The sequence below is a fragment of the Nannospalax galili genome, unplaced genomic scaffold, assembly GCF_000622305.1.
Source record: "Nannospalax galili isolate Female #2095 unplaced genomic scaffold, S.galili_v1.0 scaffold2019, whole genome shotgun sequence".
NCBI classification, from domain to species: Eukaryota; Metazoa; Chordata; class Mammalia; order Rodentia; family Spalacidae; genus Nannospalax; species Nannospalax galili.
Window position 1 is genome coordinate 518,869 of NW_008342625.1, and position 16,253 is coordinate 535,121.

Here is a 16,253-nt window from a genome sequence, read left to right on the forward strand (position 1 = left end):
GAGTCAGATGACCATCTCTGCTGGATACCAGCACAGTGGCCAGGGAAGGCTGTTCCAGCCAGAGCCTTCCAGACCAGGCCGAACATAGAACAGAAGCTGTGTAGCCACTGCCAACGGCTGGGGGAGGGAGCTGTGGGGGAGGGGTAGATGCCAAGTGCTTTGCTGGGAAGAGGTCCTGAGCACTGGTGGTGTAAGCCAGCTGCTGGCTTATACCTCTTTAAAGATAATTTATCTGGGTTGAAGCTGCAAAGAGTTACTTTTGAGAAGTTACAAGAATTTTTTTTTTTTCTTTTTTTGGTCTTTTTTTGAGACAGGGTCTCCATGTAGCCCCAGCTGGCCTGGATTGGCTATGGAGACGAGGCTGGCCTTGAACTCACAGAGATCCACCTGCCTCGGTCTCCCGAGTGCTGGGATCAAAGGCTTGTGCCATCATGCCCAGCCATTTTTGATAAACAAATACTAATACTTTTTTGCTCAACAATATTCAAAAAACAGGTTGACAGGGCAATTTGAGTGCTGAGCAATACTTCAACTCCACAGAGGGTTGTATTTCAAGGAGTCTGAGCAAAATAAACAAATTAGGGAATGCAATTAGATAAGGCCACTTCCAAACCACTGGCTGCTCCTTCTGCTACAAAGAAACAAACTGTGGCTTTCTTCCACCAGATCAGGCCAACTGTTCTAATTTTAGTGCCCAACAGTAGAAAAGACTTGAAAAGCGCCAAGAAAACTACAGGTTAAGCAAACAGGTTAACAACAAAGAACAGGGAAGGAAGATGGGCCTACTAACTGCGTTGACAGTCAGATTCCCAGAACTCCAGCCTGGACTGAGCCACAGGCATCTGCAGTTGTGAGCTCAAGAACACTGAGCTTCCTCTTTTTACTCTCTTGCTTTTAAAAAAAGTTACCTTTTTAGCCGGGCGTGGTGATGCATGCCTTTAATCCTGGCACTCGGGAGGCAGAGGCAGGTGGATCTCTGTGAGTTCGAGGCCAGCCTGGTCTACACAGTGAGTTCCAGGCCAGCTGGGGCTACAGGGAGACCTTGTCTGAAAGAGACCAAAAAAAAAAGTTACCTTTTAGAATTTATATTTGGTAAAATTCCCCCTCCCCTTCTGTTTTTTGAGGCAGGGTCTCCCTTTAGTCCTAGCTGGCCTGGAACTCACTATGTAGCCCAGAGTGGCCTTGATCTCAAGAGATCCCTGTGCCTCTGCCTTTTGGGGGATGAAAGGTATGGGCCACCACGCTCAGCATTCTCTTTTTTTGAGACAGTGTCTCACTATATGTAGTCTGACTGGTCTAGAACGCACTATATAGACCAGGTTGGCCTCAAGCTCAGAGATCTGTTGCCTCCGTCTCTGGAGTGCTGGGATTAAGGTTGCATGCAGCACCACTCCAGGCTCTTTCATTTGTGTGTGTGTACGTGTAGAAGGAGTCAGTTCTCTACTTACACCATGTGAGTTCCTGGGATCAGACAAAGGCTATATGGCTTCCTGGCAAGTGCCTTTACCTGCTGAACTACCCCTCCTTCTGAGAACTGTTGATATAGACTATATAAAACAAACACTGGTATGGAAAACAAAGCCTGAAGTGGATGAAAGGGTAAAAATATCATTTTTTAATACACAGAAAAATGAAAGTTCAAACAATTGAAATGTAGGTTATAGATGAAAAATTGTGACAGGGATGAGGCTTAACATTAATAGTGGCCTGACTTCTGAAACAAGAGAGAAGGCCTGTGACTCTGGTACGTGTAAGTGCACGCACCAGAAAGTCTTAAGGCTGACTCTACTTTGAGCTCAAGAATAAACTGTGTTGGAGGTATAGTGGTTAGCAGAGGTATCTTCCAAGAATTAATTCTCACATGAAAGGCTTAAAAGTTTTATGAAAGAGATGGTTATGCTAAAAGGTAAAATTCAGAAATATTTATTTATATGTGTGCATGTGTATGCGTGTGTATGTGTATGCATGCATGGAGCTGCGTAAGTTTTCATGTATACCACATGCATGCAGGGAGCCTGTGGAAGCCAGAAGTGTGGGAGCCTCTGGAGCTGAAATTGCAGATGGTTGTGAGCAACATGTGGGCTCTGGGAACTGAACCCAGGTCCTCTGCAAGAACACAAGTGATCTTAACTGCTGAGCTATCTCTCCAGTCCCCTATCTCAGACAGACACAGACATAATTTCTCTGAATTTGAGCAAGCCATTTCAACAACTATCCAATGATAGATATTCCCTTGGGGCTTAGATATAAAAGAGAATTAGAAAGCAGAGCTAAGGCCATGAACTAGTAAGAGGCTAAAGGCAGCCGTTTCCCAGGGATGGCTGCGGGTACAGTCCCTGACAGTATGTGGCCAACTCACTGAGGCACTTTCCTCAGAACACAGATAAGGACAAAGCTGGAAGATGAATGAAATTAGAGGATGATGCTAAGCAGAAAATGACCAGCAGATTCCATGATTAAGTCAGAATCCAGAATGGAATCTTCTTTATGAAGGCAAACATAAACCAAAATACATTTTCAAAATCTCTGTTTGGTTGAAAATACATGAACATTCAGGATGGGAGACAAATGGCTAAATGGCAAATTATAAAAGAATTAATTCTGCATGTCTGAAAACCAATTTGAGTTCAGTGTAGAGAGGCTTCCAGAGCACAGAGCCTCAGATGAAAATGCAAGATAGTACCCATTGCGGTGGTACATGCCTGTTATTCCAGCACTTGGAGGTTGGGGCAGGGGGATCAGGACTTCAAGGTGATCCTCAGCTACATAGGGATTTGGAGGCTACCTTGGGCAACACAAGAACCTGTCTTGAAAAAATAGTGAGTTCCAAGTCAGGTAGGGCTACAGGGAGACTCTGTTTCAAAAAAAGACCAAAAACCCCCCTTCACAAAACTATGTATATGCCACAAGTTGACACAGCACAAGCTGCTTTGAAAGGGATGTTAAAAACCCAGGCTGGGCTGGAGAGTTCACTCAGCAGTTAACAGCACTTGCTGTTCTTCTAGAGGACCTGGGTTTTGTTCCCAACACCCACATGGTGGCTAATAACCATCCTTAACTCCAGCTTAACTCCAGGGATCTGATGCTTGCTTCTGGCCTTGGCAGACACCAGGCACGCACATGATACACTTACATACATGTAGGCAAAACACTCATACACATAAAATAAAAATAAATCAAAACAAAACAAAAAACCCAGGCTATTTTTGGTAATAGTAACTTCATAAAATCTTTTAAAATTTATTTTTTATTGTATATAAGTATATAAGTGCACCCATGTTCTGCAAAGCAAAGCCCATAGAGTCAGAAAAGGGCATCAGATCCCTTGGAATTGGCATTATGGATGGTTGTTAGCTGCTATATGAGTGCTGGGATTGAACCCAGGTCATCTGTAAGAAAAGCCAGTGCTTGAACTACTAAGCCATCTCTCCAGCCCCAGTAGCAACATAATAAGGATCTGGATATAGCCAGGCAGGGTGGGGCATGGCTTCAATCCCAGCACTCAGGAGGAAGAAGCAGGCTGATCTTTTTGAGTTCCAGGCCATCCTGGTCTATATAATGAGTGCCAGGTGAGGTGGAGCTACAGGGAGACTCTGTCTCAAAAAAAAAAAAAAAAAAAAAAAAAAAAAAAAAAAAAAATCTGGATATAAAGACTTCAAGAAAAGATTACCCTGTACAGACATGGCACAAAATAGGCGTCCCGCCCCCCAAAGTCATCAGGGTACAAAAAGGTTTGTAAAAGATAGTCTAAGTTCTATTCAACTTTGAAATCCCATGAAAAGGATGCATGAATTAAACACACAACACATGTCTTTACTATCTAGAGGAATATAATACCAACAGTTTAAAAACAGACACAAACAACACAGGCTCTACAACCCAAGATATAAGGATAATATGTAAGTCATTAACCTGAAAATGTAAGCCAATATATTTCACAGTGATTGCACACTGCTTGTTAGTTTTATTTAGTGCTTGAATGATAAATTACAGAGTATATTCCAAAATAATGAAGGACCAAGAAAAACGGGTCTCTGTTCTGACTGTAATTTTTTTTTTTTGGTCTTTTTGAGACAGGGTCTCCCTGTAGCCCCAGGTGTCCTGGAACTCACTATGTAGACCAGGCTGGCCTTGAACTCACAGAGATCCACCTGCCTCTGCCTCCCAAGTGCTGGGATTAAAGGCTTGTGCCACCACGCCCAGCTTTTTTTGTCTTTTTGAAGCAGGGTCTCCCTGTAGCCTGAGCTGTCCTGGAACTCATTATGTAGACCAGGCTGGCCTTGAACTCACAGAGATCCGCCTGCCTCTGCCTCCCAAGTGCTGGGAGTACAGGCATGTGCCACCACGCCCGGCTTCTGACTGTAATTATTTTAGGAAGAATTTACTTTTACTTCATGTGTATGAGTGTGCAGGGACTGTGGAGGCGAGAAGCCGGGATTGGATTTCCTGGAACTGGAGTTAAAGACTGTTGTGAGCAGCTACATGGGAGTTGGGAACAGAAGCTGTGCCTGTAAGAAGAGCAGCAAGTGTTCCTAACCCCCAAGCCATCTCTATAGCTGCCCGAATATATTTTTACTTGACTTAAAAAAAAGTCTGAAATCATAAAAACTGGAAAAGTCTTTGAGTTTCATCTGCACTATATACACCAAGGCATAAAAGCTGTAATGCCACAAGTGCTCCTGGAGTGGAAGGACTGCAGGTGAATTGTGAGGACCCCGAGACACTCTCCTGCAGGGACAGGAGAGGGGGATGGCTCTGTACCTCTACCCAGTCAAAGATCCGTTCATCATCTGCTTTGTCCTCCATGATGAGTTTCTCGAGCCGCTGATACAGCTCTTCAGCAGAGAGCTCCTTCTTTGAAAGTGCTTCAGAGGAACAGGAACTTTCAGACTCTATAAAGTCTAATTTCTGGAACAAGACATGAAACATATGAACATTGTCCACTGTAACTACTGTGCTGAAAGGAAAGCCAAGCCATGGCTGTACCTGCTACTCTGCACCAGGTCCATGGTCCAAGTGAACAGCAAGCTATCTTACAGCTATATGTGCCAAAAACGCCACTCCAGGAGCATTTTGACTATTTTCCAATTTTTTTGGGGCGGGGGGCGCTTTTTGAAACAGGGAAGTACCAGAGCCCCAGCTGGCCTGGAACTCACTATGAAGACCAGGCTGGCCTGGAACTCACTATGAAGACCAGGCTGGCCTGGAACTCACAGAAATCAGCCTGCCTCTGCCTCCCAATTGCTGGGACTATAGGCGTACACTACCATGCCTGGCCTATTTTCCAATCTTATTACAATGTAATATTATTCTATGTGTGTATGATATATGTGTGTGGGTAGGAGGCACATGTGGAGGTGAAAGGACAACCTGGTGGAGTCAGTTCTTTCCTTCTACCTTTACATGGGTTCTGGGGCGTGAACTCAGGTCACTAGGCTTGTACAGCAAGCATCGCTGCCTACTAATCCATCTTGTCAGCCTAATTTTCCTACTTTTAGTGTATCTTTAATTCTCCATTAAAAAAAACTCCAAAAATCTCACTTCAGTTCTCTCTCTGCCCTGCTAATCTCTTGATCATTTTGATCTGTTACCTTACAGTGAGTTATGGTTCAGCTCTCATGTAGAGCCTGGCTTACATAGTTTTATTACATAAAAACCATAAAGAATAACACTAAAACTAAAAAACAAGTACATAGCTTTCCTTTGAAGACTTTGGTACTGATTAAAAAGTAAAAACCACTCAATTATTATTATTTTTTTTTTTCTTTTTGAGACAGGATCTCCCTGTAGTCCCAGCTGACCTGAACTCACTATGTAGACCAGGCTGGCCTTGAACTCACAAAGATCCACCTGCCTCTGCCTCCCAAGTGCTGGGATTAAAGGTGTGGGCCACCATGCCCGGCTTGGATTTGTCTTTTAATACATATAGGTAGCAAAAGGAAATACAAACCCAAGCAATGAGGCTAGCTTTCCTATTTTCCATATAGTTAATTCTACCACAAAGTTTTGTTTCACGATGTGGCTTTGCATCACTGCCGAGTGTCAGTTAGCCTGAAGGATTCTGCAGCACTTCCTTTTTTTTTTTTAAAATATCTTATTATTTTTACGTTATGTGTATGAGTGTATTGCCTGCATGTATGTGAGTGGACCCGTGTCATGCAATGCCTCAGAGGTCAGAAGAGGGCTTTGGATTCCCCTGGAACTAGAGTTAAGGATGGTTTGTAGCCACCATGTGGGTGCTGGGATTTGAACCCAGGTCCTCTGCAAGAACAGTCAGTGCTCTTAACCCCTGAGCTATCTCTCCAGCCCCACTGCGGCACTTCTTAAAGGCTAGGTCTACTGGCAATGAACTTTTTTATTTTTCGAGGAATTTCATAAATGGATACTGTCAGAAGGAATTGATACTCACCTGCTCCGACAGAAAATTATGTACATCTTCCCCTTCTGGTAAAAAGTCCTTCCAGCTGAGATCAGCCTCCCTCCATAAGGCCCCCACTTTCTTATGGCTCTAAAATAGATATAAATCCAATCCATTAGCTTTCATTTGCATTAAGCAAAAAGGTTTACTTGAGGTAAAAAAAAGTAGAAATCCAAAGATAAAAAAAAAAGAAGAAAAATCAGTTTTGTTTCTTAGAGACAGGACACCAATCTCAGGACTATTTTCTTTCAAACTGACATGTCTGAATGCATATCAATATAATGCTGGGTCTGTATGGTGGCCATGTCTTTAATCCCAGCACTCAGAAGGCTGAGGCAGGAGACCACCTTAGTTCAAGGCCAGGTTGGACTACATAATGAGTTCCAAGACATCCTGGGCTACAGAGTTAGACCTGGGTCTCCAAACCCTAAAACAATAATTACATAAAATGGTAAATGATGATGAATGGCTCATTCACTGGAGGCCTATCTGGAATCAGCAAGCCTGACATCTGGGACTTATTAATATAATCACTAAAGGCTAAAATCATGTCACATTTACAAATTCAACATTGTCCGTCCCTCCCCTCCAGAAGCTCTGCAGACACACCTCATAAAGCCACACACAAACCTCCCTGGGATCTCACTTCAGAGGCCTTATTTCTACTTATGTAAGACAGCTTCAGGTACCTATTGCTCCTGATTCACACATGGGAAGCACTTCAAGGTCAAAAAGCACAAGGTGGAGCCCAAGGAACAGCAGAGTCAGCTGGAGACACATTAGGCCTCAATAAAGACAAAAAGGTAATGGAGATGCCAGGCTGTGAGGACGTATGTTACATCACGAACCTGACCAAGGCCCACCTGACAGCCTGGTGGAACAAGGCTTAAAAAGGCACTGACTAGCTCAGAGCTGCCTGACATTCAGAACAGTTGGCTTTAGCTGAGCACACTGTGATACAGGCCTGTGACCCCAGCAGCTGGGAGGCTGAGGCAGGAGGGCTGACACAAATTCAAGTCCAGCCTGGGCTGTGTAGTGAGACTGTATAAAAATCATTATAAAATTAAAAACAAGCCAGGCATGGTGGCGCATGCCTTTAGTTCCAGCACTCTGGAGGCAGAGGCAGAGGCAGGCGGATCCCTGTGAGTTCAAGGCCAGCCTGGTCTACATAGTGAGTTCCAGGACAGCTGGCACTACAGGGAGACCCTGTCTCAAAAAGACCAAAAAAAAAAAAAAAAAAAAAAAAAAAAAAAAAAAAAAAAAAAAAAAAAACAAACACAACCCCAGAAACTTTTGGGTTTATTTAGAATATTTAGAAGTAGGAACTTGATTTCTGTTTCTGACAATAAAAGTTTATAATTTCTCCCAGCACTTAGGAGTCAGAGACAGACAGATCTTTGTGAGTTCAAGGCCAGCTTGGTCTACATAGTGAGTTCAGGTCAGCTGGGGCTATAGGAAGATCATGTCTCCAAAAAAAAAAAAAGGACCAAAAAAGTATGGCCCAGGGACTGGAGAGATGGCTCATCAGTTAAGTATGGCCCAGGGACTGGAGAGATGGCTCATCAGTTAAGAGCATTGGCTGCTCTTCACAGGACCCACGGCGGCTACAAACCGTCCAAAACTCCAATGCCCTCTTCTCACTTCTGCAGGCACCGCATGACACGGGTACACTTAAAACACACATGCAGGCAATACACTCATACACATAAAGTAAAAATAAAAAAAATAAAACATTAAAAAAGTACGGCTCAGTAAACATTTTAGTGCCATTAAGGAAAGAGAATTACTACAAAATAGGATGTCAACAGAACCAGGCTGTCCAGGAACAGCTATTTCAAATTCGACACAGGACTTCTGCAGGGTCAAGTGAGAAATGAAGCTCTGGTTTAAAAAAACTAAAACTAAATGTCTATAAAATCTGCCATCTACCATCCCAGTATCTTCAGCTCCAGGCTGAGCACACCTGGATTCGTTCTAGGATCTTCAGAAGTGAGTTCCACATTGCTCTGACATCCTTCTTCCCAAACAACTCATCCCTCTGTGAAGAAGTGCTTTCACTAGCTCTTGGGATGAGCAGCTCACACCTGCATGTCCCCTCCTGATTAAACACTCTCTTAAGGCTGAGTCATCTCTGTAGCAGAGATGTACCTGAGCTGAAGGTCTTTGTCATCCCTCAGCTTCCTTTGTACCGCACATTTCTAACTGGACTAGATTAGCAACCCATGAGTCAAAAGTAACAAAATTAAGCTGGGCGTGGTGGCACACACTTTTAATCCCAGCACTTGGGAGGCAGAGGCAGGTCATATCTTTGTGAGTCAAAAAGACAAAAAAAAAGAAAAATTAACCATTTTATGAATTCTCTCCTACTCTTGAGGTTTTTAATGAAACCTACTTAAAAGTAAGATAACTATTTTTGGTCTTTTTGAGACAGGGTCTCTCTCCCTGTAGCCCCAGCTGTCATGGAACTAGCTTTGTAGATCAGGCTGGCTTCAAACTCAAAATGATCCACCTCCCTCTGCTTCCCAAGTGCTGGGATTACAGGCATGTACCACCACTCCCGGCACCATTTTGTTTTAAGAAAAGATAAAATTATCATTCACAAAATAAAACTTGTTTTGAGATTCTTTAGAATTACAGCAATCAATTCCAGTTGAGATTAGGCAAATCTCCCCAAGATCCTGGTAACCATAAAGACAAATCCACCTCAGGCAGAAATGAGGTGAAATAGAGACTTCACTCTTCTTTCCAAGGTAAGAAATAGAATTACTTGCACATTGAGACTGTTCTAGACTCTTCATAGAAAACCCAAGATCAAGACCACTGCCCTCCCTAACGTGCTGGATGGAGTCTGAAGCTCAGTTGAATACTCACCATTTGTTTGCATAGAAGGTGCAATATTTCAGAAAGCAAGACCCCAGCTCTTCCAACAGGAAGCAAAGGTTTGCTAAATTCTCTGTAAAAGACAGGAGCAGTGATTAAGTACTTCCAAACAAATTCTCTGTTCCAGAGCAGCAAATGAAGCTTACCAAACAGATAACACCAAATGTAGGTATAACCTTGGGTGAGCTCCGGGACATGGTTAGAGTCCTTTTAAGCAAGAGGAGCTCAGAGACTTACAAGTGTTCACCCAGGCTTTGTGGCTCAGCAGTTAAGAGCACTGACTGCTCTTGCAGAGGACCCAGGTTTGATTCCCAGCACCCACATGGCGGCTGCAAACCGTCCTTAACTCTAGTTCCAGGGGAATCCGAAGCCCTCTTCTGACTGCCACAGCACTGCGTGACACAGGTGCACTCACTTACATGCAGATAATACACTCACACACATAAAATAAAAATAATTTAAAAAATGATTTTAAAAAAAGGGGGGGGACTTCAGAGTTCCTGCATCTTTTTCTTTTAACAACTTAAGTGATAGAAGCAACATGAAACAAAACTCCTACTTAGTAGCCTCCTTATTTACCCAAGTTCAGTTTCAAGTCAGAGGAAGAGGAGCTTACTAAAGGCTTAGTTCTAAGTGTGTTTTAGAAGAAAGCTTTCCTTCAGAATAGCAATGAAACAGAAAAGATCATTTTGTCATAGTCTAAACCAGTACTTCCTAAACTATGTTCTACAGGGCTAATACAGTATTTCTCAAAAAAAAAGGGGGGGGGGTCCTACCATGAAAACATGAAGAATTAAACTGTTTCTCTTGCTGTTTTTCCACAGGAGTCTCATGATTCCCAATGTGACATACACACTGTGAATCTCTAAGAAGAGGGTCCCAACCATTTGCAGAGTTTGACTACATGAGCAGTTATGAGGAAACAGTAGTGTTTTGAAGATGAGAAGTACTAGTGTGCAGTGTAGCACCAATACCACCCCTATATCTAGAGACACTTTCTTATTTTTTATTTTTTAAAATATTTTATTGGGGCTGGAGAGATGGCTCAGAGGTTAAGAGCACTGACTGCTATTCCAGAAGACCCAGGTTCAAATCCCAGCACCCATATGACGGGTAACAATTGTCCATAACTATAGTTCTAGGGGATCTGACTCCCTCTTCTGTCCTCTACCAGCATTGCATGACATGGGTATACTTGCATACATACACACAATATACCTAAAATAAAAATTAAAAAAAAAAAATTTAAATATTTTATTTATTTTTATTTTTTATGTGTATGTGTGTATTGCCTGCATGTAGGTAAGTGCACCCATGTCGTGCAGTGCCCACAGAGGACAGAAGAGGCTGTCAGATCCCCTTGAACTCGAGTTACAGTTATTAGCTGCCATGTGGGTGCTGGGAATTGAACCCGGGTCTTCTGCAAGAACTGTCAGTGTTCTTAAATCCCTGAGCCATCTCTCTAGCCCCTAGGGACACTTTCATTATAGCCATGAGCCTCTAATATCCAGATGTCACAGTCTGACAAGCAGTGCTAGAACTGTAATGTACTGGTGCATCAAAGCAACCCATGGCAAGCTTCTAGAGATAATCCTCTTCCAGGGCTGTGATTTGGAAGCCACGTCTACAGTGAGTGCTACCGTCAATGGGGCCACAGGGCTTTAGTACCCCCAGCATAGCTCCAGGGTAGAGCAGGTAGACCCAAACATCACCCCCTTGAAATTAGAAGCTACAGGAGTCATGGGCTGCATCTGAATCTCCAGAGGTGCCGTGGTGGGGCTGCACTATGCTACAGAGCAGCTGGTGAGTTGTGTCAGTTTATCTTGATATACATTAAAAGGAGCAAATATAACTCACATGATAAGTTCTCTCATGGAGATTCCACCTTCTTTCAACATGGGGGTGACGAGTTCAGCGAGGTACAGCCAAATATGAGGAATATCAATGGCCATATCATCTGCTAATTCCAAGGTTTCAGAAAAACTGGAAAAGAACAGGAAAAAAATTCAGTGCAATATGATTTACAAGGTAAAATTAAAGACCACAATCAGAACCTCAGCAAATGCAAGCTAAGCACTTTCTATGCTCGACTCTGGTCCAGCCACAGAGTAACTGGCATGCAAGTTAGCAGACTCAAAGCTTATACTGGTGTGGGAGAGACAAAGAACTGGAGACAGATGTACACCTGAAGAAAGGGCTGCATTCTGAAAAGCATTAATGATGGTGCCAGAGAGAAGTCAGGAAAGATCAATAATCAAAGGCTTTCACAAAGTTTGAGTAAAAGCTATCATAAAACCACAAACTAAATATACATTGTAACGTAATGTAAATTTTTTTGTTATTTTTCCTTTTTTAATGTAATGTGAAAGGTGTGATAGTGCTAATATTGTATCATACGTTACTTCTTCTTCTTTTTTTTTTTTTTTTTTTTTTGAAACAGGGTTTTTCAATAGCCCCAGCTGGCCTGGAAGTCACTATGTAGACCAGGCTGGCCTTGAACTCACAGTGGATCTCCCTGCCTCTGCCTCCCGAGTGCTAGGATTAAAGGCATGTAAGATACTTCTTAACGTGAAGAAAAATAAATGGTAATTAAATATAAAACTTTGGACAGTAGCAGGCACAAGGACACACACCTGTATTCAACATCACAGATGACACTGTCTCAGGGAGAATGGAAAATCAAAACAACTTGAAGAAAAAACTGGGGGCAGTCAAGATACAAAATACTGGCACAGCCGGGCATGGTGGTGCACACCTTTAATCCTAGCACTTGGGAGGCAGAGGCAGGCAGATCCACTGTGAGTTCAAGGCCAGCCTGGTCTACATAGTGAGTTCCAGGACAGCTTTGACTACAGGGAGACCCTGTCTCAAAAAGACAAAAAAAAAAAAAAAAAAAAAAAAAAAAAAAAAAACTAGCACAGTTGCATTTGGGCTGAAAAATCACAGCCATTGATTTAGTAGTGTAAATAATTCAAGACTTTGTTGTTTTCACATAAAGCATATTTAAAAAGTAAAACAGAACAGAGGCAAGAGAAATAGATCTCCAAGTCATAGGAAAAGGACAAAGGAACAAAGGGCTAGAAACAGGTAGTGCTTGTGTTCAGATCCTTTAAAAGTTCTAAACATGCCAGGCGTGGTGGTGCATGGCTTTAATCCCAGCACTTGGGAGGCAGAGGCAGGTGGATCTCTGAGAGTTCAAGGCCAGCCTGGTCTACATAGCAAGTTCCAGGACACCTGGGGCTACAGGGAGACCCTGTCTCAAAAAGACAAAAAATAAATAAATAAATAAAAAAGCTCTAAATATGTAAAATGTGTGCTTTTGCATGGCAATTCCATATTATAGTCAGAGTATTCCACTCAGGTCAGAGGCCAACATGCTATGAGAATTTCCATTTAAATGAGCTTTCGCTACAGGGCAGGGTTCCCCCCGAGCTACCATTTCAAAATACTCTGTAGCTCAACCACATTATTTAACTGTAGGTTTTGTGAATCCTGAATGTCAGCTTTCTGACCTCACAGACTGAATTATTCACCATCTACTTGCTGTCCAGCAGACCCTTGACAAGCCTGAGGGGACCTAATCTGGTGGAACTCCAGGATTTTGGGTTAATTCACTTGATTCTTTCAATTCATGTTCTGTGCACTATCAGCACAGATTAAGCTGTGCAATGTGTCCAAGAGACAACCGCAGCCACTCTGGTCGTTCAACAATACACCTGTTATATTCATCTCATCTTACAACTAAAAGATACCCGTATTCTTGGCTTGGGTTTCTACTTTGCGGTCAGCCAGATCATCATAGGGCAGTTTACAGAACATGGTTGGTGATTAAGTTCATACTGATAACTGTTAAAAAAAAAAAAAGAAAAGAGCTTTTTTGGCTGAACGTAGGGTTCCCATAGAACAAGTTCACAGATATTTTCAAAATCCTTTGAAAAGAAAAATCTTAGGTAGGACTTATTGGTTTAAGATAATATACAAAAAGGAAATCGGGAGCCCAGTGTGGTGGGGCACATTTTAAATCCCAGCACTTGGGAGGCTGAAATTGAGGGGAGTTTCAGGCCAGTGGGGAATAAAGGGAAACCCTGTCTCAAAAAAACAAAAGGAGAGATGGGTCAGCGGTTAAGAACACTGGTTGTTCTTGCAGAAGAACCGGGTTTGAATCCCAGCACCCACATGGCAGCTAACAACTGTCCGTAACTCCAGTTCCAGGGGATCAGATGGCCTCTTCTGTCCTCTCAGGCATTGCACAACACAGGTGCACTTACATACATGCAAGCAATACACTCATACACATAAAAATAATAAAATATTAAAAAAACACACACACACACACAAAAACAAAAAAACAAAAGCTATGTGTGTGGGGGGGGAATACGGAGCTGGAGAGATGGTTCAGCAGTTAAGAGCAATGGCTACTTTTGCAGTTTAGTTCCCAGTACTCATATGGAAGCTAACAATGGTCCATATCTCCAGTTCCAGGGGATCCAAACCCTTCTGGCATCCATAGGCATTGCATGCACAGGTACACTTACATACATGCAAAACACTCGTACACATAAAAGTAAATAAATTTTTAAAATATTTTATTTATTTTTATTTATGTGTATGAGTGTATTGCCTGCATGTATGTGAGTGCACCCATGTCATGCAATGCGTCAGAGGTCAGAAGAAGGCTTCGGATTCCTCTGGAACTGGAGTTAAGAAAGGTTCATAGCCACCATGTGGGCGCTGGGGATCGAACTCAGGTCCTCTGCAAGAGCAGTCAGTGCTCTTAACCTGCTGAGCCATCTCTCTAGCCCTGTAAATAAATTTAAAAAAAAAAAAAAGGAATTCTAGCAGCATCTTCCACACTATAAATTGGATTATTAAAATTTAAAACTAGCTAAAGAAGGAAGTGATTGTGAAGATATTTAAAGATTGGATTGGTCTAAATAAAAACAGGCATAACAGGGCTGGAGAGATGGCTCAGTGGTTAAGAACACTGACTGTTCTTGCAGAAAACCCAGGTTCAAATCCAAGAACCCACATGGCAGCTAACAACTGCCTGTAACTCCAGTTCAGGGGATCCAGCTGCCTCTTCTGTCCTCCACCGGCATTGTATGATGCTGGATGAAGATGAAATAGGCATGAAAAAGGTGCAAAGCTCCTTAGAGATGAGTGTCAATCTTATCTCTACAGGGTTGTGATTAAAGCAGAACTTGCCTTTATGAGCACACAGGAACTCAATCCTGCACTTGAACTTTTGCATGTCGACCTGAAGTCTTGAGCCAGATGGAATTGCCATAATTGGGAATAAGAGTTTTAGAGATGTGGTGGAAAAAGAGGCACAACCTGCCTCCAATGACCATTTCTCCACTAGTGAGCTGAGCATCCTTTAGGATGTATTTTGTAGCCACTGACTCCAGTTTCTGTTGCTTGGTTTTCATTTCTAACCTTTTCAAAGATAATTCCAAGTCTGTGATGAACAATGAACTATCTACCCTCAGCTTTCTCTACTACATAGTTCTTAAGAATTTTTCAATTCTTCCTAAAGAATTGGTAGAGCTCAGTAGCCTGCTTATCTAAGATGCACGAAGCCCTGGCATAAACTAGGTACGGTGACACAAACCTGTAATCTCAGCATTCCAGAGTTGGAAGCAAGAGGTTTAGAAGTTCAAGGTCATCTCTGGCTACACAGAAACTTTTGAGGCCAGCCTGGGCTACATGAGTACCTGTCTACAAATAATGTATAAATAAATAAAATTTAAAAACCATGATGAGTTGTGCAAAATGGATTTGTAATAGCCGGGTGTGGTGGCGCATGCCTTTAATCCCAGCACTTGGGAGGCAGAGGCAGGTGGATCTCTGTGAGTTGAAGGCCAGCCTGATCTACATAGTGAGTTCCAGGACAGCTGGGGCTAAAGGGAGACCTTGTCTCAAAAAAGATCAAAAAAAAAAAGGATTTGTAATAAACAATAATGTATCTACCTAGTTTGTGTCATAAGTATTTACAGTTAAGCGATGAAAATCTGAGAAGGATGGTATGAGATTGGTGAAGTACACCTTGGGTATTGACAGTGAGGGCGTTTCCAGATCACTGGATCATGAGCTGGATTCTAGTAAGTAAACCAAGTCCTACCACATACAGACAGAGAAATCTGTGGGCCGGGGACTTCCTGTTGATCTAGTGAAATGGCCTCTCTGCATAGTATGAACTATAAAATCAACTCAGCCTTTTCAAGAGATTGGGAGGTCGTGACCTATTACAAGGATTTAGGTGCATAACAAACTCAGGTTGTAAGGCTTGTGGCAAGCACCATGACCTGCTGAGCCATCTTGATGGCCCTTGAAACCACTTTGAAGTCTCCAGAGGGTACAACTCTGACTTTGGGGGTGCAGATGCCTTCAGTTGCTCCCACATTTTTTAGAGGAGAATCATGTAGTTTTGCTATGCTGCCAGTGGTCTCAATCCAAGAACTCAACTGTACCTCCTGCCTCACCCCTACAAGGGGCAGGGTTTGCAGGTGTGGGCCACCTTGCCTGGTTTTCCTTTTACTGTCGTTGCAGGCTGGTTACTGACTGCAGTGAAACACAAATTTCTCTCTCAAAATTGGTAAATCCTCCTGGCCTCAAAGGCAATAACCACAGCAAGTTTTGCCAGTGTTTCTTGATCGGTTAAGTGATTAAATAACTTTGAGTCCTTGAATTGTGATTTTTTAAAAAAAATATTTTATTATTTTTTTTTGTGTATGTGTGTATTGCCTGCATGTAGGTAAGTGCACCCATGTCATGCAATGCCTGCAGAGGACAGAAGAGGCCGTCAGAATCCCCTGGAACTGGAGTTACGGATAGTTGTTAGCTGCCATGTGGGTGCTGGGATTCAAACCCGGGTCTTCTGCAAGAACAGCCAGTGGGTTTTTTTTGTTGTTGTTCATCATCTCTACTATTTAACATGAAGTAAATTTTTATGCTT

At 42.6% G+C, this 16,253-nt stretch overlaps 1 protein-coding gene across 17 annotated transcripts in view; it reads right to left on the minus strand.

Annotated features, from left to right (window-relative positions):
- Window positions 1-16,253, minus strand: part of Eif4g3 (eukaryotic translation initiation factor 4 gamma 3) — a 327,817-nt gene that overhangs the window by 8,063 nt on the left and 303,501 nt on the right. For all 17 annotated transcript variants that reach the window (XM_029566179.1, XM_008838616.3, XM_029566184.1 and 14 more), the window contains 4 exons: window positions 11,156-11,281; window positions 9,290-9,371; window positions 6,410-6,508; window positions 4,762-4,908 (listed from right to left, as the gene is read on the minus strand). In XM_029566179.1, the coding sequence (XP_029422039.1) occupies window positions 4,762-4,908; window positions 6,410-6,508; window positions 9,290-9,371; window positions 11,156-11,281 (454 nt within the window). The remainder of the gene's footprint in view (window positions 1-4,761; window positions 4,909-6,409; window positions 6,509-9,289; window positions 9,372-11,155; window positions 11,282-16,253) is intronic.